The sequence below is a fragment of the Cebidichthys violaceus genome, unplaced genomic scaffold, assembly GCF_023349555.1.
Source record: "Cebidichthys violaceus isolate CVI_PGR_0920_01 unplaced genomic scaffold, fCebVio1.0.p SCAF_1, whole genome shotgun sequence".
In the NCBI taxonomy this organism is placed as follows: Eukaryota; Metazoa; Chordata; class Actinopteri; order Perciformes; family Stichaeidae; genus Cebidichthys; species Cebidichthys violaceus.
The window spans coordinates 22,659,509-22,682,243 of record NW_027176262.1 but is presented as its reverse complement, the minus strand read 5'-3'; the positions used below and the strand labels follow the sequence as shown (position 1 = coordinate 22,682,243).

General features: G+C 42.1%; 2 protein-coding genes across 2 annotated transcripts; both read left to right on the top strand.

The window, feature by feature from the left end:
* Positions 1-3,919: 3,919 nt before the first annotated feature.
* Positions 3,920-11,530, top strand: slc13a5b (solute carrier family 13 member 5b). Its single transcript, XM_068715660.1, has 12 exons — positions 3,920-4,069; positions 4,964-5,092; positions 5,195-5,331; positions 5,610-5,821; positions 5,910-6,090; positions 6,191-6,313; positions 6,451-6,663; positions 6,786-6,892; positions 7,008-7,129; positions 7,634-7,795; positions 8,844-8,981; positions 9,846-11,530. The coding sequence occupies exons 1-12, from the start codon at positions 3,971-3,973 to the stop codon at positions 9,969-9,971; spliced, it is 1,749 nt and encodes a 582-aa protein (XP_068571761.1). The 5' UTR covers positions 3,920-3,970; the 3' UTR covers positions 9,972-11,530.
* Positions 11,531-16,696: 5,166 nt separating this feature from the next.
* Positions 16,697-22,137, top strand: slc47a3 (solute carrier family 47 member 3). Its single transcript, XM_068715647.1, has 17 exons — positions 16,697-17,014; positions 17,193-17,294; positions 17,386-17,454; positions 17,531-17,679; positions 17,805-17,847; positions 17,953-17,997; positions 18,516-18,613; positions 18,703-18,800; positions 19,523-19,636; positions 19,719-19,786; positions 19,892-20,000; positions 20,510-20,585; positions 20,945-21,014; positions 21,122-21,254; positions 21,434-21,528; positions 21,618-21,660; positions 21,878-22,137. The coding sequence occupies exons 1-17, from the start codon at positions 16,880-16,882 to the stop codon at positions 22,099-22,101; spliced, it is 1,671 nt and encodes a 556-aa protein (XP_068571748.1). The 5' UTR covers positions 16,697-16,879; the 3' UTR covers positions 22,102-22,137.
* The last annotated feature ends 598 nt before the right edge of the window (positions 22,138-22,735 follow it).

Genomic DNA, 22,735 nt, shown 5'->3' with positions numbered 1-22,735 from the left:
GAAATGAGTGATCTCTGTGTCCTATAGGAAGACATACAGTCACTCACTAGATAGATGTATTATATATTGGCCATTGTGTGATTAAAGTCTGTTTGTTGCCAACAATAAACCAGTTCACTGAATATATTTCCTCCCTGAGGTTTCCTGTCCAAAGCACCACAACCTTGAACTAAATATCATGAAAGATGCAGCTTCCAGCTGCTTATTCCCTCTTTGAGAAAAAAAAATGAATCCTGATTTCATGACAATAAATATTATTGCATATTTTCCAATGTTTACATTGCGGATCTCTTTTAATTGTGGTCTCTCTTATCTTTTAAAAGTTAATCTGACTCAGATATCGACCCAGTAAACTGATTAAACGAGCCTCTCACTCAATCCTTGTAAAGAATGACTTTGAATATTGTGATAAAAAAATGTAGTTGCGCTAATACATTTCTACTGTGACTTAGTTTATGTGCCTACGCACTAACAAAACTATATATATGACATATGATTGTGTAGATTAGAGGAAGTAACCAAATGGGCCAAATTGAGGTGTGAAGATTCTCAGAGCTAGACAAGGGTAATAAAGAGTGATGTCTTTGTGTGACGAGGCTCAGATGACTGGAGGGGTCAATGGGGAGCTTGAAACTGTTGATCAATTGTATCTAATGTAAATACCTGAGGTTCCCCCCTACTGTGTGCTGAGAGGCTTAAGAGCAGGAGACAAACTGAACTCTTGACTCATCCTCTGCAGACCGTGCTGCAGTCTGTATGACGGTGAGGCCTTCTCTGGCCAGAGAATAAATACTTTAAAGACAAACTTCTTTCCTCAATGTTTCAGTATTCGGTATTATAGGACTCACTCGGTACTATTGAATCGGGTTTTTTTCCCCACCAAAATATGTTGTTACACGGCATCAACGTTTTTATTCAGGACTTGGAATTATATCATAAAACATCTTCTTCAAGAAGTGAGGAAGCGTCAAGTTGAGAAAAAGTTATATTTGTATGATGTCATCACCGTTATTATCGTCATTGTTTCCGTATGAGTCCAATCTTACTTTTTTTTTTTAATAATTTTGATATGAACGTTTAAAACAGCATCTAAGTGTGCATATATTTTAATGCACGGGTGTTTTGAAAGCTTATTTTTGCGGGGCACCTTGAGCAAGAAGTCCAAAAATAGCAGGCAGAACGGATTAAAAAGAACAAACAACTGATGAGGCAAAAGGACAGAATCAAGGCATGTAGTGTCCAGTCCAGAAGGATTACAACACAAATGTTCTTTAAAATCAGTTCAAAAATCAGTCTATAGGCATGAATTGTGAAATCAGACACTGTGATGTATGTAGACTCCCAATTACAGGGACCCGAAGTAAATGCTTCTCTCATCTCAGCATAATTACTGTCAGCACTTTGACAGAAAAGATACAGCCAAAGAACATGACATTCCTTGGCTCCACACCATGTTCTGCTCTTAGTTCTGCTTAGTTTTATAGTACTGCCAGGCACAATGGGTTTCATGTCCCAAAGCACGCTGTTGGTTTCGGATTAAAGCGGTCCTGGACTTACATGAAAAGAGGGTAGACACAAAGAAGCGTGGTGCGTTACATTTCAATGCACAACAGTGCGCTTGCAACACTCTAGAGAGATACAAGTTGCTTCTTCTGCCAACAGGGTTGTATTTTCTGTAGGGTTGTTCTTTTAGTTCGTTGGATATCTAGAAAAACAGATTTCAGTCAAATTTGGAGGAAAGTTAGGAAGGATTTTTTTATGTAATTCCTCATAACACAGCTAGCTTTTCCTCCTCTCCTCATACACATTTTAGTGGCACAAACACATTCAGAAGACCCTCAAACATGTCCTATAATAACGTTAGTATTCTTGCAGGCATGGCCAATTTGACATAATACAGCAGCACTGTAGCCGCATCTCAGTTTTTTCTGAAAAAAAAATGTAAAAAAAATTGGTAAGATGACACAAGTTGCAAGAAAATGTATGTTCTACCAGAGTTCACCAGCAGCGAGCACACAAGCACAATACTTTGTCCAATTCCCTGTTCTCCTCTATACTTTTTTTCCCAGTTGTGTAACAGAAGGCATCTGACCCACTGGTTAGTAATTACAGAAATGTTAACCAAAGAGAAAGATGCATCTTTTGCCAAGAAATGAAAACCAACCAACACAGCAAAGGGTTTTTATTCATAGCCCTGTGACTTACACAATACAGAAATCCACATCATGTCATGTCGAAATACGAAGACTGCTGAAAAATAAATAATTTATATGTCATTTATTGGAATACATTTGAGGAAGCCAGTCTTTCTTCTGGCATCATGAGGGGGGTGGGGGGGGGATTTCTTATAGAATTTTTTAAACTATGATGCAAACAAAGTGCTGAATTAATTGATTAACACACAAAAAAAAAGTCAGTCTAGTCTGCTGAAAGTGATATTTTTTGTGGAAGTGGTGCATTTTGCAGACATGCCCGTAAAAGTTCTCACAATTTCCCATTTATTATTATTGAGACAATCCCTTTGAACGTTTATATCGGCCTGTTCTCCACTGATTGAAACGGAGAAACACACCGTGATAGTTTACGTGTTTCTGGGAGATACAGGCATGTGAAAGGCTTTAGAGAGGAGGTTTTTTTTTTTTTTTCTTTGGTGAAGGGTAGATGTGCTAAAGTATTCAGGTCAGCAGAAACACACAGAAGAACGTGTAATTACTTAATTTAGTGCACAGACTACAAGCAATTTGGCTTGGCAGCAACTTGGTTGCAAGACATTTTTAAGGTGTGTGCTCTTGACTCTCAGGCAACAACATGCTGCAGAGAGGAGACATTGTCAGCTCACCTCTCAGTGCATTGATTTGTACTCTGGTTGTGCCTTTGCGTGTTTAGGTTACATAATGGAGAGCTGATATTTACACCTGGGCCATATAGCCTACAATGCTTGACACCAACCGACCGATGATGAAATGTTTAGTCCAATACTTTTTTTGTATGTATTTAAATTTCAAATAAATGTGTTATTTTTTTACACCACAATCGCATATATATACTGTACCATAGGAGAGATTGAATGTACAGGAAAGTTAAGTTCATTCATTGCATGTTCATTTATAGTGAAGCGTTTCTCAGCTGTGCAGGGTGTCACTGTAAGACTCTCTACTCATTACCTCAGAATTGATCCCATGCTGAGCTAATACCGCCCTGCCTATTCTTTAGAATTTTCTGACAGAAAAGCAGCGATGAATGTCCAACATAACGAGGCGAGGCAGCAATGAATCAAACAACCGTCCCTGTGCGGTCACGTGATTCACCTGTGGAGTTCCTTCGCATTAAGTCCCTCTGGAGAAACGTGCGAGACGCAGCTCCTGACACGAGGATCTGCATGTCTCGTACTCTGCTCCGATGTGAGCTCCACAAGTTATTCATCTTATCTCCCTCAAAGCATGCATAATAAACTATAACTCAATTACTGGCCTGCAGAGGCTCTTTAACAGACACGACTTCCAAAATCCCCTTCACTTCGCCAGAAGAAGTTTCTGAGGTAATAATGGCCTCGGCTGATAATAAGCACCTGTCAAATTCCTCGACTTTTCATCAAGTTCTCTCAGTGAAGCCAGTATTTGTCCATTTCACGTGATTTTTTATTTTTTTGGAGGTTTGCTGATGATCTGGATGAACCTTTGTGTTAATTCGGAGAATAATCAATCAGTAAGAGCTCTTTTGACTCTCTCTCTCTCTCTCTCTCTCTCTCTCTCTCTCTCTCTCTCTCTCTCTCTCTCTCTCTCTCTCTCTCTCTCTCTCTCTCTCTCTCTCTCACACACACACACACACACACACACACACACACACACACACACACTCTCTCTCTCTCCCTCTCCTTTATGTGATGTGGGACTCTCCCCCCCCCTCTCCTCTGCTAGTCAAAAGCGCGATCCACGGTGCGAAAGCCTCCTTTTCTCCGTTTTCCTTCAGGATGGCATTCTTCAAATATCTCCGCTCTGTTAAGAATGAGCTGATCCTCTTCACGGCACCGTTTCTTTTTCTTCCACTGCCTTTAGTGATCGGGACATCGGTATGTAACTAACTCATTTAAATGCAACTTTACCAAATTATCAAAAGTGGATACACGCGACAACTCCTGGTCATTTTGGCGTGAAATAACGCGTGTTGGATAACATTTGGCAAAACACCGGCTACTCCACTCAGTTCTTTAATCTAGTTTAATTAGGGAGACATTTCACTTTGCGTGCGCGCAGTTTTAACACGCTGAACTAAATTCATCCGCAAACTTCAGTGCGACAGAGACATTCCTATGCCTTCAAATGCCGTTTAAATAAATCTGATGTGCACTGGTTCTCTCTCTCTCTCTCTCTCTCTCTCTCTCTCTCTCTCTCTCTCTCTTGCACCTGTTGATGCACTTGCGAGCAAATCGCATGAGAACTGTCCGCTGTTGCGTGAGCCCGGAGCGCTCTGAGGTCTTGTTATTTTAACTCCTTGTTGTGAACATGAAGGGTCATGTCCAGCGTGGGAACACAGAGTCAGATCTGTCCACGTTGCCTCCGCTGCACGGGACAACGGAGACGTGCACACGGGCTGTGGGGCCGAGCATGTTGTGATAGACGTAAAGGCTTCGATGCAAACGCTGCAACGAACAATGGCGCAGAGGAGGGTGGCAGAGATGGCCTGTATGAGCTCTCAATCTGATAGAAGAAGAACGATTAGGAATATTACCTCACTTGCAAAAACAAAGTGCAACCAAGGCTGCAAAACAATGTTTTATTACTGCAGAGTAAAACTAATTGGAGGGGTGTTAATCTTAGAAGTGTCCTTGCAGGTGATCAGAAACAATAGAACTAAAAGCACACTTATCTTTAATCTTTGAAACATAATATCGCCCCATTCAAAATGATGTAACACTCTTGAGTTTGTGCATTTTACCGCTATGTGATCACATGTCTTCATGCAGGAGGCAGAATGCGCCTATGTGATCATCCTGATGGCGGTGTTCTGGTGCACAGAAGTCCTACCGCTGGCCATAACAGCTCTGCTCCCGGCCATCCTATTCCCCGCGTTTGGCATCATGCAATCCAAAGATGTAAGTAAAAAAAAAAAAAGAGAGACTGCAAGCGGTGTGTCGAGTTGACTCCGTCGGGGATGTATTTCTGTTCACGCACACGTCTCACTCTGTGTGACCCAGGTGTGTATGCAGTACCTGAAGGACACAAACATGCTGTTTGTGGGGGGACTGTTGGTCGCGGTAGCCGTGGAGCACTGGAACCTGCACAAGCGCATCGCCTTGAGGGTGCTGCTCCTCGTTGGTGTGCGACCAGCGCTGTGAGTGGCTCAGATGCTCGCCTCCACAGCAGATCCTCTGTTTGGCTTATCACCTTTTTAAGAACATTTCCGAAGCATATCTAATCAACTACGATGTTATCTTAGCTTATCTTATCAAAACACCTGATATAGATAAGGGAACTATGTTCAAGTTGCTTATTGTCATCATAAAAGTCTTTTACTCTCTCTCTCTTTATTATTGATTGTTGTAATACACTCTGGGCGACCTCTTCAAATCCGAGACCACTAACAGTGTTTTTGTTTCGTCTCCCTGGCAGTTTGATGTTGGGTTTCATGGGTGTGACGGCCTTCTTGTCCATGTGGATCAGTAACACAGCTACCACAGCCATGATGGTGCCCATTGTCCAAGCAGTGCTGCAGCAGCTCAACAACAGCGAGGCAGAGACACCTCAGATCCTCAGCTCAGAGGAGCAGGTCCAGACGTCAGAGACGGACGGTAAACAGGCTCCACGGACAATCGAGGGCCCAGGTGAGCCGCGGTCGTCTTCACCGTGCGCTGCTCTTGTAAAACTAGGTTGGTCTGTGGCTCTTTTCATAAACTTGCTCTTTGTGTGAAGCCCCTGTGGTGGTGACTTTCTTGGACGCGGCGGTGGAGGCTGCCGTGCAAAAAGACGCTGCAGAAAAGCGGAAAATGTGCAAAGGGATGACCCTGTGCGTTTGTTACGCTGCCAGCATCGGGGGCACCGCCACGCTGACAGGAACCGGTCCCAATCTGGTGCTCATGGGCCAGATGAACCAGTGAGTGTTTTCTCAAAGCGTTGTGAAGTCATGATCTATGAGCTTCAACCGTGTTCTCTCAAATGTTTGAATTAAATAAATCCGTTGTTGTTTCCGTCAGACTCTTTCCTGAAAACGGGGACGTGATTAACTTTGCCTCCTGGTTCGGCTTTGCCTTCCCTAACATGATCATCATGCTCACACTGGCCTGGCTGTGGCTGCAGTTTGTCTTCATGGGATTCAAGTGAGTTTGGTGACGGTTAAAGCTTAATTGCAGTGACATAGACTTGAATTCACATCAAGAAACGTGTTACCGCACCGGGAGTGTGGTTGAGTGTGAGGGTGACACAAAGGCTCTCTTTCCCCTGTGAATCCCTCCAGCTTTAAGAAGACGTGGGGCTGTGGGGCTGTGAAGACAGAGAAGGAGATTGCTGCCTACAATGTGATCCGTGAGGAGCATCGCCGTCTGGGGCCCATGTCCTTCGGAGAGATCAGTGTCCTGGGTCTCTTCGTTCTGCTGGTGGTGATGTGGTTCTCAAGGGACCCAGGCTTTGTCGACGGCTGGTCGACCAATATCTTCAACTCCAAAGCAGAGTTTGTATACAATAATAAACCTCATGTTTCACTCATGCGGTCATCTAGTTGAGGACTTTTGTGTTATTTGCTTTAAAGACACTTTCTAAGTTTGTTCGTTCCCTCATCGCTCCACTCCTCAGGTATGTGACAGATGCCACGGTGGCGATCTTCGTTGCCGTCCTTCTCTTTGTTCTGCCCTCTCGACCCCCACGCTTCTGTTTGTGGAGGACTCACAGTTTCGACACAGGTGAGCGATCATTCGGGAAGTATATATATTACGTATCATATAGCTATATCCAAGTCTTGAGAGCTGGAGACTGTGCAATGATTCCATACTGACGGTGGATTGATTGGATCTGTAGCACCCCATCAACCTGTTGGCCCAACTCCACCTCTGCTCACCTGGAAAGTCGCCCAAAAGAAGTTACCGTGGGGCATCGTGCTTCTTCTTGGCGGAGGTTTTGCTCTGGCCAAGGGCAGTGAAGTAAGTGTCGGCTGTGTTTCACAGTTGTAAATGAATTTTCGTGAAATCAAAACCCCTTTTGTTACGCTATTGATTGTTGCGATTTTTCTTCAGCAATAGTCATTCAGTGTATTTACATTATGTAAAACCCTCTCTGAATAGTGCTTTTTTTATTGTAGGTGGCAAAGTGCGCCATCCTCACACTGAATCTGATTTGAATTTGCATCCAAATCAGCCTCGTTATTCACGGTGTTCTCTCCTAATGCTGTTTTAGGTTGCAGCCGTGCAAACGGAAAAATGTCCTACTGCTGCTAGATCAAATGTTTCCCCTGGAATGTGTTGCTTTAGTTTGATTTATTTTGCGTAATTTGTGCCGCAAATACCCCTGAGAAATATTTCAAAGGATGCTGAATATGATGCACAAACCCGAATTAGAGTTTAATCACGGTAAACAAGCAAATTGTTGACTCTTAACTATTTTCATTTCCAGAAAAGATGTTTGGTTTGATATCTGTCTCTCTTTAGGAATCAGGGCTCTCAAAGTGGTTGGGAGATCAAATGGCTCCCCTGCAAAGCATCCCTCCCTGGGCAATTGCTATCATCTTATGCCTGCTGATTGCTACCTTCACAGAGTGCACCAGTAATGTGGCCACTGCGACGCTCTTCCTACCTGTCTTAGCCTCAATGGTAAGTTCTCAGGGGAGAAAGTGACATGTGTTGAAAGAAAAAAAAAGCAGAGGCAGAAGCAGAGGCATGATCTCAGACTGCAGGAGACAGACGATTATGTCTGGCGGCAGCGGTTCTGTAAGGTGAAGTGCGATAGTGTCATTTCTTTTGAACCGATTTCCCCAATTGGAGTCCAGCATATAAACTACTCCCAGTGGTAGCCGGCCTATTTATCCTTGTTTGGTCACCCATCTAGTCGTTCATTCAGGCTGAATGTGTTTGGTCCCCCTTCCCCAGGCCCCTCCCTCTCGTTAATACCCTCCGCCAAACACACCAATGCAGCCCAGCGCCTTGTAATACGGCCCACCCCGCTGCTGCTGAAGAATGGCACCACTGTGCCCGCCAGTCCGGCACTCGAGAGAACGCCGAGGCTGGGGTTTTGCGAAAGCCAGTGCCAAGCAGGGGTATTCAGATAGATCTGTATTGAGGGCGAAGCCCAGTAGGGTGCACTGAGGGGGGGGGGGGGGGGTCCAACCGTCGTGTGAAAAACAGAGAGAGAAAGAAAACAACATGTGATCAGCTGAAAGTGAGGAGATTGACACATGTCACTTAATGTGTCATCCTGTCAAGTGAATATTTAATATTTGATTCAAACATAAAACCATCAGACGGGACAAAACGCTGTGGTGACCCGACATACAGCCTGTAGTTTAGAGAAGACGAACTACAACTTTGGTTTTTTTTTCACCCTTTGTTTATTTTGGATGTCAGAAATGACTGTGCACTTGTAAGCTACACATGCGACTCAGGGTGATGTTTGCCGCATCTTAGTAGTGTGCCATTATCGTTGCGCGCGTACAGCGTTTCTATTCTAAATATCATGACTCAGCTCCGAGTTTGCAGGACTTACATCCTAATTACACCCACCTAATGAGAGTTCTCTCTGCACACATTTCCCTCGGACTTTCGCTCGAGGCAGTGATTACGGTTGCAGAAAAATAGCCAGACGGAGGAGTGTAGGATTTCGTGATGAAGGCTCTTTTAATCCCTGCCTTTTTGATTATTGCAGTCTCAGTCCATTGGAATCAATCCGCTGTACATCATGGTGCCTTGTACTCTGAGTGCCTCTTTTGCCTTCATGCTGCCTGTCGCCACGCCTCCCAACGCCATCGTCTTCTCCTACGGATACCTCAAGGTTGCTGACATGGTGAGTACGGCAGCAGTTTGTTGCGTTCGAACGTTTGTACAGTCCCTTGCTGCTGTGACCTGAAACTGTTAAAAGGAATAACTCTCCATTTTGGTGAAAAATGCTTCTTCGCTTTCTTGCCAAAGGTCAGATGAGTTTGACCGCTGGACCGTTAGCTCAGTCTACGTCGCTGTGTGTGTGTGTGTGTGTGTGTGTGTGTGTGTGTGTGTGTGTGTGTGTTTGTATGGCAGCTCATGCTCGACCTGATCTCAGAACTCACCAGACACTCCCACTGCGTTGGTCATTTCTGTGTGGTCTCGCTCCCTTTTTTTTCCCTCCCATCTCTGTACATTTGTAAAGAACACTCATCATAAGTCCCCAGATGGATACATTTTTTTTTTTTTTGCTGAAGGCTGAAATGATGACACGTCTTCATGTCAGTTTGCAATTTCCAAAAGGTGCCTTTCTGTTGATTTTGTATAGAACCGCTCTGCTTTGCGTTTGTGTCTTAATGGTAAATATGAAGACGCAGCAGGTTAGCTTAGCTTAGCTTACTCCACTTGCCATTGTAAGAATAAAACAGAGTTATCATAACCCCTGGATAAATGACTGCTACTTGGCGTCTTTACACTTGACGAGATATAGCGTGTTAAGTAGTGCGGTGAATTCTGTTACCTTTAAATGGAGCAAGGCTAGCTGTCTGCCCCTACTTCCAGTCTTTAAGCTAAGCTAACCAGCTTCTGGCTCCATAGCTTCCTATTTAACGGAATGACACAAAGAGTGGTATCAATTTCACCTGACTCTCAGCAACAACGCGAACAAGCGTATTTCTCAAAATGTCCAACAACTGCTTTAATAACCCTACATGATCTTCTCGTCCATCAGGCCAGGACAGGAATAGTCATGAACATCATTGGCATCCTTTGTATCACGCTGGCCATCAACAGCTGGGGCAAGGCCATGTTTGACCTGGACTCCTTCCCTGCCTGGGCCAACGTCACCGGGGTGTGAGCCTGGTACTGCCACAGCAGAGGATCCACGCGCACAACCCTGCCCTCCCGATCCACAGGTACCAGACAAAGACCTCTGGTCAGAGAGACAGCACAGGACCACACGGCGGACCGCCTGCGTCCGACTGCTGTCAGAATACGAGGCCCTCAAGACTTGTTTTCAAAGACGCCCGAGTCTTGCTTGTGAAAGAAAGTGGTGAAGAATACGACTGAAGAAAGAAAGAAAGAAAGAAAGAAAGAGTGGTTGAGGAATGAATTTAAAAACGTGTCTTTATTTACATTGAATCATAATTAAGTGACAGCTACACTCATAAAACAGTATCGCATAAATCATACTGTCAGTATTTACACTCTCGAATATGGAGATTTGATAATACTCTAAAGCAGCTAAGGAAAGGCTCTTCATGAGGCAAGGCAAGTTTATTAGCACATTTCAGCAATAAGGCTATTCAAAGCTCTTTTCATGAATCATTAACCATTAAAAGCATCGAGACAAAGTGCAAAATAATCACGTTATATAAGATGTAATAAACTGAAAAAAGAGTAAATAGAAGCGATATAATAAGACATAAGATGGAAAATAAAACCCACTGAAAAAATATTTTTCTTACATATTCACATGTAGCTATATCTAAATATTAATTAGCCATATGGTAAAATATAACAAGGTAACTTTGCACATTTACTCAAGTACCGCACTTAACTACAATTTTGAGGTACTTGTACTTTATTTAAGGATTTACATTTTGTGCTGCTTCTGCTTTTTCCTTGTTCACTCTAGTACATTTATCTGACAGCTGTAGTTTTTAGTCACTTTTCATGTCAATGCAATATGAAATATTATTATAGATTAAAGTAGATATTGAATAGCCCCATCTCAACCAGACGCAGCATTATTTATTTATACATTAGCATAATCCAATAACATCAATAGAACACTGACTGAAGGGCAATTCAGCTGCCTAATCAGTACTTTTACTATTGGATACAGTTTTGTGTCAAAAATCTGTACTTTCAGTGACGTAGAATAAAAACAGTTTTTACATTATGGTGAAGCTACTTTTACTAGTAATAGTTTACCAAGTACTTTTCCCCCTTACTGCTACCAAGAACGGAGCGGATTCAAGGTAACAAACGCTGTCGGTTACTTTTTGGTATTTTGGTATTTATAGATAATGGGCTAATATGAACAGTGCATCAGAAACGTGACAATAAGTAAGCGTGTACTTTGGACCGCTATGTTGACCAACAGGCTGTATCAGGATGTAGCGTATCATCATCACTGCAACGCAAGGAACCTATGTGCCTTGTACAAACACACTGACTTATTGTACTGTAAACGTATTTTCAATATTTTGATCAATGACGACATGTCTCACTGCAATAATGAATTCTGACCCGAATTGCAATAAAGACGATATTTTCATCGCTTCAATTTCGAGACTTTTGTAACTGGGAAATGAATAATGAAGTATATTCTCTGCCTAAGTAGCCAATGGAATGAAGTATTTCATTGGTCTGTGACGAACTCTAAAAATAAAAGACACAAGTTTTAATATAGTGACTTTTTAATGTGTCTTTCTTGCGATGCCTCCACACACACACACACACACACACACACACACACACACACACACACATTCCTTTTCCATGTAGAAAGTTATTTCAATCAGCAGAGACAAGTCAGATGAAGAAGAGATAATAGTTTATTATAAACAGATGACCTGTGATGATGAAGTCTTCACAGAGTCTCTGGCGCTTGGACTATTGGATAGAAGAGACCAGCTGATCTAAACAGCTGATATCGTGATCGACAGCCCGAAACAATGACAGCAAGGAAATAAAGAGTGAGCATGCGTGAGGAGTGATTGGCAGATGTGTGAGAAATAAACTACGGGCTTATTAGACATGCAAGAGTATCGTCTACCTGACTGAAGTAATGCTAGAGCTATAAATTAGTCAGTTGGTCGTGCACACACTATTTTCTAAACTCTACAGAAGTACTTGGTTTAAATGTTAAGCCACCGACTTCACAGCAAGCTCTTGACAGTTTCCACTAATGGCAGAGTATTGGCTTTTAAGCAACTAAGAGGATTTAATAAAGCCTGTGGAAATAAAACAGCATTGTCATCCCTCAGAGTCATCCAAAAGAAAAATGATTCCACTTCATCACCGGTCGTCTCTTTCTCAACTGCACATGACTATTAGCCGCGTTCCTCCGCCTCTCGCTCAGTGACCTCTTGTCTCGTGCATAAAGCTGATATAATCCCGTAAACACAGAGTGGAAAGCCACAGTAATCCGGCACTGAAAGGCCACACCTAATATATGTGTAGGCAAGAGCTCTGTGTCATTGTTCTCTCGCCGAGACGTTGCGTGAGCCAAGGGTCAAGGCGGTGATATTGTCCGACGTCATAAACATTATGAGCTCAAAGAAGACATTTCACATGTCTCCATTTAAATGCCGCAAAGCGCTTTATTACAACCCTACCTCTATCCCCGGCAGGAGAGCTGTGTTTTACAGCGAGACAAAAGATCATAAATCCTGTGACTCTACATATATATATGGCAGCAGGAAACCATGTTGGTGGTATCTTGTCACAGAGGAAAACATGTCGTACTGCAGCAAAGGTAGCAAGGGGGGGGGGGGAATAAATGAAAGGATCACGACAACGTTTTAAACCTCAGTTCTGTTGGGACGATTAAAATGTTTGAAAGTGGTTAACAAGCGGTCGGGTGCATAGAGAAGCTCAGATCACTATGATCACGGGTCCCAATGGGGAAAAAAAAAAAAAAAAAGCGTATGTAATTACAGTGCCTTTCTCTCCCTTTGCTGCCTCTCAGCCACCCACTCATTATCCAATTGAAACACATCCTCACGTATCATAGCCTCCATTATTGGCTATATATACATGTAAGGCTTCAGTCCGGAAATTTAACCTGCAAGTTGTTCTTTTTGCCGGGGTTTCCTGCACATACACAAGACTTCTAGTAACCCCCCCAAAAAAACCATCTCTATTAGGTCATATAGAGGCGTCCGTTCCCGACCAGTTAACAGTAACTTTAAAAGGTGCTACATTTGATACTCAGAGAGCAGCAAACAACTACTTGCTGTGTAAAGCTATTGTAGAGTAATGTCTACATGAGCAGAGAATGAAATCGCTCTCACTGTGTGTTGTTGCTGCCTAGCTAGCCGACGCGACGCCACGCTCCGACGCCACGCGCTGAAGGCCCAGGTCGTACCGTTGGGCCCGCTGGAGGGAAGGGAGGTCCGAGGAGAACCACAACCAGGACCAAGTGGGGCAGGCTATTTATCGAAGGTTTCCTAAAGGGACTTTGGTGCACAGAAAAACTTCAACTTCTACCGTGTGCCAAGCGTGGAGGAGAACTACAATGGCCCGACGCCAAAAAGTGAAACCGTGAATGGCCCTATCTAGAGCCAGAGTTTGTCCGTTCTACATACGAAGGACTCGCTCATTCCGAGGTAACCAAAACACGATTCTTATTTTCAGCTGATTATCCACTATAGAATAGATTAATATCATATTCTATTTCTGCCAAAAAGATTCCCCCTAAACGCTGCACACCGTTCCTTTAACTTGTCATAAACTAAGACTTCTGGTTGCACAGAAAGGAAGTAGGATTTGATAAATTACTGAGGTCAAAAAGCAGATTTTGTGACTCGTCCACCTGATGGATTAGAGAGTATTTTGCGGATGGGAAGTCTTTTTAAAGCCACACTGGCCTTCCACCTTTTCTGTATCAGTTACACATGAGGACAATATGCAGCCTGTTTGATACAATCAATCCTTCCTGGCACATAAAGACTCGTGTGTAGAGATGGTTTCAGTTAGCAATGTATCCGATTAACTTGTGGACAAGAGGCCAGGCCAAAAGCTAGAAGATCCAGAAGAGGACAGAGGGCCTTTCTTTGTACTCTTTGGGACAAAGTACATTCATGCTGACCAGGCTACACAGTGCCCTTCACAATCAATACATTATTTCAGTTCACACTGTGCTTAAAACGTTCATATTCCTGAATTAATTCAGTCCAATCACTGCAACACCACACAAAATGGAGAAGCAATAGGAGGTGGGTCGGCCCAAACAGCAGATTCTAAGTCCGGGGCCCTAAACAGGTCAATCCGGCCATGCGTATTAACTCATGCCTATTAGATCACTCGGTGACCCCTGTAGATGGAGGCACTGTCATTACATAATCTTACAGAGTCGCTTCATGTTTACTGGTTTCTGTTTCTTCTATGGGATTCTTGACAGGAAGTGCACCGAGAACCCTTCACCTTACAGGGAACGTTCTCCTTTTAGACACTTGTTTTACGCCTACCACACATGTTCAAAAACAGGGCGAAGGGTTGACTCATCGGACTGTATGACCACAGTTCCTGCGTTCTATGTGTAACCTCGGTAAGATGTCTCCTGGCTAAATGAATCTCATGGAGCTGGTCAGGCTTGCGGTAACAGCAGGTTTATTCCACATCTGCATTTATGAAAAGGGACAACAGGAGAATGGTCATCCCTTGCGGACAACAGCGCGTGTCTCGTAACGAATCCTCCGTCACTTTGAGGATTACACATTTTGAAATACACTGATACAGTGGTATAATGATACAGTGATCGTATAGTGGGTTTAAATTCATGTAAATAAAATAGCTGAAATAGAACAGAAACTGTCTCTCAAATGTATGAGGAGAAATACAAAAAAATATATAACCAAAAATATATTTATACAGATTTCTCACACTAGACTGTTACCTTTTTTTTTTAACGTATTTTTCATTTTATAACAACAATTGTGTAACTGAGTAAACATGCAGACTATAGAAAATACTCCATCTGCATGTTTAAAATATTACCACACTCTATAGAACAACGTGTAACATACCTGCATTTATGAAAAAGGACAACAGAAGGATGGTCATCTCGTGCGGACAACAGCGCGTGCTCCGTCTAGAAAGGCGGCATCACGATAGCGTTAGCTAGCTAAACCGGAGACATTTTTACTGGTAATACAACACATAAAAAAACGTATAGTTAACTTAATGAAAACATGGCGAATATAATCTAAGACAATTAATATTCAAACAAATAAAGCCAGCTCAACTCTTAAGTACTTTTTTTTACCTCGTAACCAATCCTCCGTCGCATTGAGGATTACCCATAGTCCTTTGCGGCTACTATTCAGTGCAGGTACACATTTTCAACAGCAGGTGACGTAGTTTTCCCATTTAGCGGGATTTAACCTGAACCTTTTCAACTATGTTACATATGCACCGCTTTACTCGCAAATTGGGAATTTTTAGCTTTAATAGGAGGCTAAAGCAGTGCAACCCTACTATTGTGTGATTCTCTGAAGTTGTCAATAAACTGTTTTGATGAAACTGTCTCGAACTGACATTAACAGTTAACTGATTCGAGGTTGTCTGTCTGTTTTGGTGACCAAAGAGCATGCGCCTCCATCCCAAAGTGCCCCGATGTGATGTCTTTCCTTCGGACCGAGGACAGAATCACCTGATGCTGAGATCGTTTGATTGTTCGATGTCTCCTCTTAAAGAGACATTGATCTCCCCGTAGCTTAATTCCAAACTGTCCTGCAATTAGATAATGGGGTTTTACATGGTAAAGGAGTATTACATTCATTGGATTCTACTTTTTTGAGACCACCTTAAACAACCCCTGAATGATTGCTAATATAATTAAACCATTCAGGTAACTCAATAACTCAATACCCATTTATTTCTCAAATTAATAAGGGGACTTGTATTTGCAAAAAGTAATTGAATATGTCTTTAATTTAAAATGAATAATATGACAAAAGACTTTGTACTTTAAATTGTCAACTTAAGTACAATATTAGGTGATTATTATGGGTCATTTGATGGACCTTGTTCATAGTTGGTCTATTCATGCTGACTCATTATTCACCTTGTAAATCATTAAAGCAAGATGTACAAAAATCCAACAATTTAAATTCTACTAAAACTGTGGATTTAAAAGAGTGTTTTAGTGGCATTTGAATCAATAATTATCTAGTAATGATTTGATAGTGACAATTAGGAGATTTAGAGATAAACAACATGCTTTAGTGTGGACCAACATATCTCTTCAGTATAAAGGTTTAGTGCTCAACAATTCATGTTTTATCATGTGATATGTTAATATAAAGACCTTGGAAATGGCTCCATCTGTTGGTGGGATTTAGCACTAACAACAACGTCTCAGGAATTTATTCTAGGGATTATTGAAGGACAGTTTGTTTCGCTGTGCGGGATGACTTGCATATGAAAGCCCGTTTCCACTATAAAAAAAAAAAGAAAAGTAAAAAGAAATCAAAAAAAAAAAAAATGTATACAACACATATCATAACGCCCAGCAAAGTGTTTCACAGGCAGACATAAAAAGAACAAAGGATAACATAAAATGCCAGATACATTATTATATATTTACAAACATATGAATAAATCCGAACGAGGTCTGCAAACTACAAGTTGCCTACAGGATCTAACAGGAAGTCGTTTCTTTGACTACCTGTTATATTCTGTGAAGGCAGCTGAAAACTGTCCCAATTAACCGCAGCTGCTTTTTTTTCTTCTTTCAACGCCCCCTGCTGCTGCCCCCTGCTGCTGCGTCGTGCTACTGCACCCTGCTCTCGTCCACTTCCCATGCGAGGCGCAGCTCATCACGAGCTTAGTGTCACCGTCGACTGACTCACAGGAAGTGAATATTTATATTATGTTATAACAGTCGCTGTAAATTCACGTGCCTCACGCGAAAAGCAGAGTTTACAGCCTCTGGCATCACTCCTCACACTGACAGAGAGACGCCCTACACAAACACACACACACACACACACACACACATGTGAATGGAGCAGTAACTGCCACTACTGAATCATGGAGAGCAACACGCAGAGCTCACCGCTCATCTCTTCGTGGAGTGAGTGTTTTGTAAGGGAGCGGATTCGCTCCTTGGTCCCTGTTGGTTTCAAGACCGAAATCTTAGAGTTGTCTAAACTGTCCGGACCAGTGGTGAGTATTTAATTTACTCTCAAGAGTCCAATCATTGCTGCTTGCGTACTAATGACGCTTGTACCGTTTAGTGTACAGGCCAGGGTTGAAGTAGAATAAACAGTTCCACACCAAATAATTGTCATTTACCTGTAAAGTAATGACCATCTTTCCATTCATTTTGGTTTGCTCTCATCAGATTGTGGCCCAGCTCATGGTGTTTGCAGTGAGTTTTGTCAGCACTGTTTTCTGTGGCCATCTGGGGAAGACGGAGCTGGCAGCTGTGTCTTTGGCGATAGCGGTGAGTCCACGGACAGGAGCGTTGTTCCACTGAAAGTCACACCAATAAAGCAACAGTGCGTCATCCATCAATGTTTGTGTTGTGTCCTCAGGTGATTAATGTCACAGGTATATCTGTTGGAGCGGGTTTGGCTTCCGCGTGTGATACTCTCATTTCTCAGGTATGAGCCTTACACACTATTTTTCATTAGGTAAGACATGTATTGACAAAATAAGAAAAATGCTCGTTGGTTCCAGACTTTTGGGGGCAATAACCTCCTGAGAGTTGGGGTCATCATCCAGCGGGCGATCCTCATCTTGTTGCTGGCGTGTTTCCCCTGTTGGGCGATCCTCGTCAACACAGAGCCCATCCTGCTGGCTGTCAGACAGGAGCCAGAGGTGGCCAGGTAAGCTGTGTCACAACTCACACGGCTTCTTTTCCCGCTTTATTTGTTCATTAAAATATATGTATGTATTGTTTAAAAAGTGTGTATTTCTGGTTGATGTTTGATGGAAAAAAATCTCTTTTTAGTTTGTCTCAGATGTACGTGAATATCTTTATGCCAGCACTTCCTGTAAGTATTTCAAAATAAGAATAAGCAGTTATGTAAAAAAAAAAAAAAACTAAATTGATATATTTGTGTTGTTCTTTTTTCTTTGTTGTTGTTGTTGTTGTTTAGGCTACATTCATGTATTCATTACAAACAAGATATCTGCAAAATCAGGTAAGGTTCATTATTATAAGTAACTCTGATAAGCTGAAATAAGGACAGCACAGGATGATTACATGAAAGATGTCATATAGCCTGTGAATTCTTTCCTTGTATCCACAAAAAGTATAATAATACAGTGCAACGCTCATATATAGACTTCTATTTATTTGTTTACAGTGTTGCTGTTGATGTGACTTCTGTCCGAATTCAGTCAGGGCAAATTAATGCGATTGGAAAAACCACAAACCTCCATTTGGACCAAATGTTTTGATTCTTTTTTTTTTTTTTTTTTTTTTTTGCATTTGTAAATCAATCAGTTTGCAAAAAACATGCACATATTTCTAAAAACAGTACAGTAAATTCTGCATCCCCAAGGATCAACGCTTGATTTTTATTATATCTAGAAAAAGTACAAAGGCCCTTTATTGGATACAGAGGTATCTAATCACATGTCTTCTGTCTGTCGATGTCCTCCTGTAGTTTTCACGTTGCCCGTTTCTAATTATGAATAATACGTGGCTCTCTTTCAGGGCATCATATGGCCACAGGTAATCACAGGCGTCCTGGTCAATGTTCTCAACACTCTCATCAACTACATCCTCCTTTACGTTTTGAATCTGGGAGTAGCGTGAGTTTTGCCTGTTGCCTCTTTCAGTAACACAACTACCTGCTTGCGTCACATTAACCGATGTCATGCGACGACATACTCTTTTACAGAGGTTCTGCTGTGGCCAACACCATTTCCCAGTTCTCCATGGCTGCAGTTCTCCATTCTTATATCATGTGGAAAGGGCTTCACAAGGCCACCTGGGGAGGTGAGAACCACATTTGCATTGGAGGACCGTGAGCCTGCATAAACTAATAGGCTCCAGTTGCTTCTTTCAAGCCGGCGTTTGATGAGTTATCGCAGTGACGAAGGAAGCTCAGAGGGAGATGGTTGCGGTTTTAATTAATAAGGCTGTAGCTCAGGAGAAACTCAACGTTTTCTAATGGTTATTATTCCTTTTATGATTATGATTTGTAATGCTGCTGCCGCAAGACGTGCTCGGTTGGAAAACAAACATCTAATTAATTGTGTTAAAGGAGTTTCAAGAGCATTTTACACCCGTCTTCAGAGAGAAACTAATATTCATTCAAGGCTGGGTGTGCAATTTGTCAGCAATGCCTGGAGCAACCACAATACAGTGAAGGTTTCGTGTGGCTAAGATCTTAAACTCATGGAGGAAAGTTTCCATTTCTCCCTCCACGGCGGTATAAAACGTCTTCCATATTTGATATGCCGAGGGCACAAACTATGGTTTAGTTCAGAACCTGAAGGCTTGTGCCACTGCAAACTCGTAAATGAGCTCTTTCCTTATTCTCTTCCTTGCTTCCCTGTTTGTTTATTAAGACATTTAAGAATGTAGATTTCAAATCAAATGAGCATTGATCTGCTTATGATGAATCTGATTGTTGAGACGAGGTGCTGATATCTGAACTGATGTTTCATGCGTGCGAGGGATATAATGATGCATTGCTTTATTATTTGACCATGCAGGCTGGTCTAAAGAGTGCCTGCAGGACTGGGGCTCATACTTCAACTTGGCCATCCCCAGCATGGTCATGATGTGCGTCGAGTGGTGGACGTATGAGATCGGAGGCTTTCTGGCAGGTAATGTCGTGGGGCCACTTTGTTGTTTATGAAAGCGTTTCTGCTGTGAAGTCTGAGTGCCGTTGTTGTTTTCCATTGACAGGTCTAGTAAGTGAGGTGGAGCTCGGAGCTCAATCGGTCGTCTATGGACTTGCTACTATTGCATACATGGTAATCATTCCGCTACCAAAATGAATATACAACAAATTGTTATTGTTTCATATGAATCCCCTATTTTGTACAGCATATTAATATTGCGTTTTTTTTTGTTCTTAGTTCCCTTCTGGTTTCAGTATAGCGGGTAATGTAAGAGTTGGAAATGCCTTGGGAGCCGGAGACATAGAGCAGGCTAAGCTGTCTGCTAAACTGACTATGTTCTGTGCAGGTCAGTAAACAGCATTTCTATGCTATCTGTTAATATCTTATCAGAAGCAGGTATTTGAAGGTAAGTTAATACTTTTAGTAATTGTTAAATAATTCTAATTTCACTCAAGAAGCTAATTCAGCGGTAGCTTAGAGCTGAAAAGTTCTAGAGCTCGTTGGCCGACGTTAGGAGACTGTGGTTGTCCTCTGTGTGAATATAAGTCATAAGTTACAAAAAAAAAAAAAAGTGAACTAATTCAGAACCTTTTGCATGATGTAACCTGTGGAAAATGAAGTGACCGTGGCCAAGTGGAGAGCAGGGCCGTCCTTCAATCAGAAGGATCGGCGGTTCGATACCCCGGCTCCGCTAGTCTCACGTCAATGTGTCCTTGAGCAAGACACTTAACCCCAAAATTGCTCCCGTAGCTGCGCCTGCGGTGCATAGATAGATATGAATTGTATGTCGCTTTGGATAAAAGCGTCTGCCAAATGACTGTAATGTAATGTAAAGTGTGTTACTCTTTACCACAGTGTCAGTCTCTCTATGTTTGTCCATTCTCATTGGGAGCCTGAAGGACCATATCTCCTATGTCTTTACATATGACAAGTGAGTATATTAACATACATATATATATATATATATATATATATATATATATATATAAAACTGTGACTATACTCACTACCTCTGGTGTATTAACATCTACAGAGACAGTGTCAAGTCTGCAAGAGATAGTCTGCCTCTCCAGCGACCTTTCACCATGACGTGCATCACAGTGAACTTTGCCGACAAATTCTTTTAAACATTAACTTGAAGGAAATCAGTCGGCATCACTGTGGCACTTTTTTTTTTTGGCAATTTACTGATACGATAATATAACATGTCACAATATATAACACACAAATCTCATGGTAATGTAACTCTTCAGTGTAAAAACTGTTAATTTTGAGTCTCTTTACCGTCAGAGAAATAATGGAAAGGGTTGCTGATGTCATGCTTTTATATGCACCATTCATCTTCGTGGAAGCAATATCAGTAAGCATCTCCGCAATTCACATCCACACGAGATCCCTTGACACGCCAACATATTATTGCATTTGCAAAATACATGTCTAACCACCTCTTTGTGTTTGCATGACTAGACAGCCTCGGGAGGCATAATAAGAGGAGTTGGTAAACAGAGGATTGGGGCTATTTGCAACATTTTGGGGTATTATGGTGTTGGTTTCCCCATTGGAGTGCCACTGATGTTTGCAGCCAAAATGGGAATCAAGGGTAAGATTTACAGCATGTTTTTTTTTTTTTTAGCCTTAATCTGTTTGTTTTTGCCACATTTCTGTCTAACTGGTCATTTTTATGTTTTGTCCCCAGAATCTATTTTTAGTAAGAGATCTGACTCGGCATCACTTGCTACACTTAAAAGCTAAAGCTATAAAACTCTTTATTTCCCTTAGGTCTGTGGACAGGCTTGTTTATCTGTGTGGTTCTGCAATCTTCAGTCTTCATTTTCTACCTGGTAAGATTGGACTGGAGGACAGCTAAAGTCGAGGTTAGTATTCGGAGGTACATCTTCCCTTTCTAAATGGACGAAAGGCTACTTCCCTATGATTAAACCTTCACGCATCGTTTGTCTTCCAGGCTCAAATCAGAGCGGGAGTGTATGAGAGCATCACAGACACAAGTAAGTTAAACATTTTATACGGCTACTGCTAGACTATAAGACATGCAGTTTAATAGTGGTATATTGCTTCTAATGATACTCTAGCACCTTTTAAGTCAATGCAAAAGCTCAATATCCTTGTAGACCTATGGAGTGTGGTTGTGTCTATATATATATATATATATATATATATATATATATATATATATATAAATATATATATATTTTATGTATCCAGGTCCCCAACCAGATGATTCAGATGATCCAGGGAACTCACCAGGGCAAAAAGACACCACTGACCTGGCTCACACGGAGGCGGAACCATCAGCACAAACGGTGGTGAAGTTCCCTTACAGGACTGTGGTTCTGCGTAGAGGCCTGACTCTGGCTGTCATGCTTCTCATCCTGGCTGCTGGAATCATTCTTAACCTGCTGCTCACTAACTTGTTTAAATGCCCATGAGCAAAGGCAGCTGTTTGCATTGCAGGATGTCAAAGCAGGGCGTGCAGGAGGAAGGCACACATGCAGATGGACAGTGCACACACACACACACACACACACACACACACACACACACACACACACACACAGAGAGAGTGAAATTGTGTATGGTCAATGAATTACTGTCAAATAATGATTCACAAGATTTCCCAGTGAATCTGCATCGTTTGTCTCACAGCCACAATCTGTCAAAGAGAATGAGTCAAACTAAAGACAGTTTGACAACCTTTGTATTTAATGCATTAAATAGAAACATTGTGGTTGTCTTGAATTCTGAAAAGGAACAATATATTTGCTGTATTAAATCATAAAAAAGACCATTTCCATAAATACTGGAAATGCATTCGAGAGGCGGAGACAGCTCAGAGGATTCTAAGACGCTAGCTTAAAATAAGGTTGGCTAACTAACTCTAGTGGTCGCAATACTCTACAGATGTTCATTCAACCGGCTCTGTGTCATCACATTGTGTCATCCCTGTGTTGCGAGCGGCTCAACCTCCCCGCTCATTTGCCGGTGAAAGTCGCGTCACAAAGTAGCTCTTCCATTGGGGGCCTGGAAAGCAGTGAGGCCAACAGCCACTGAAGTCCAACTCTG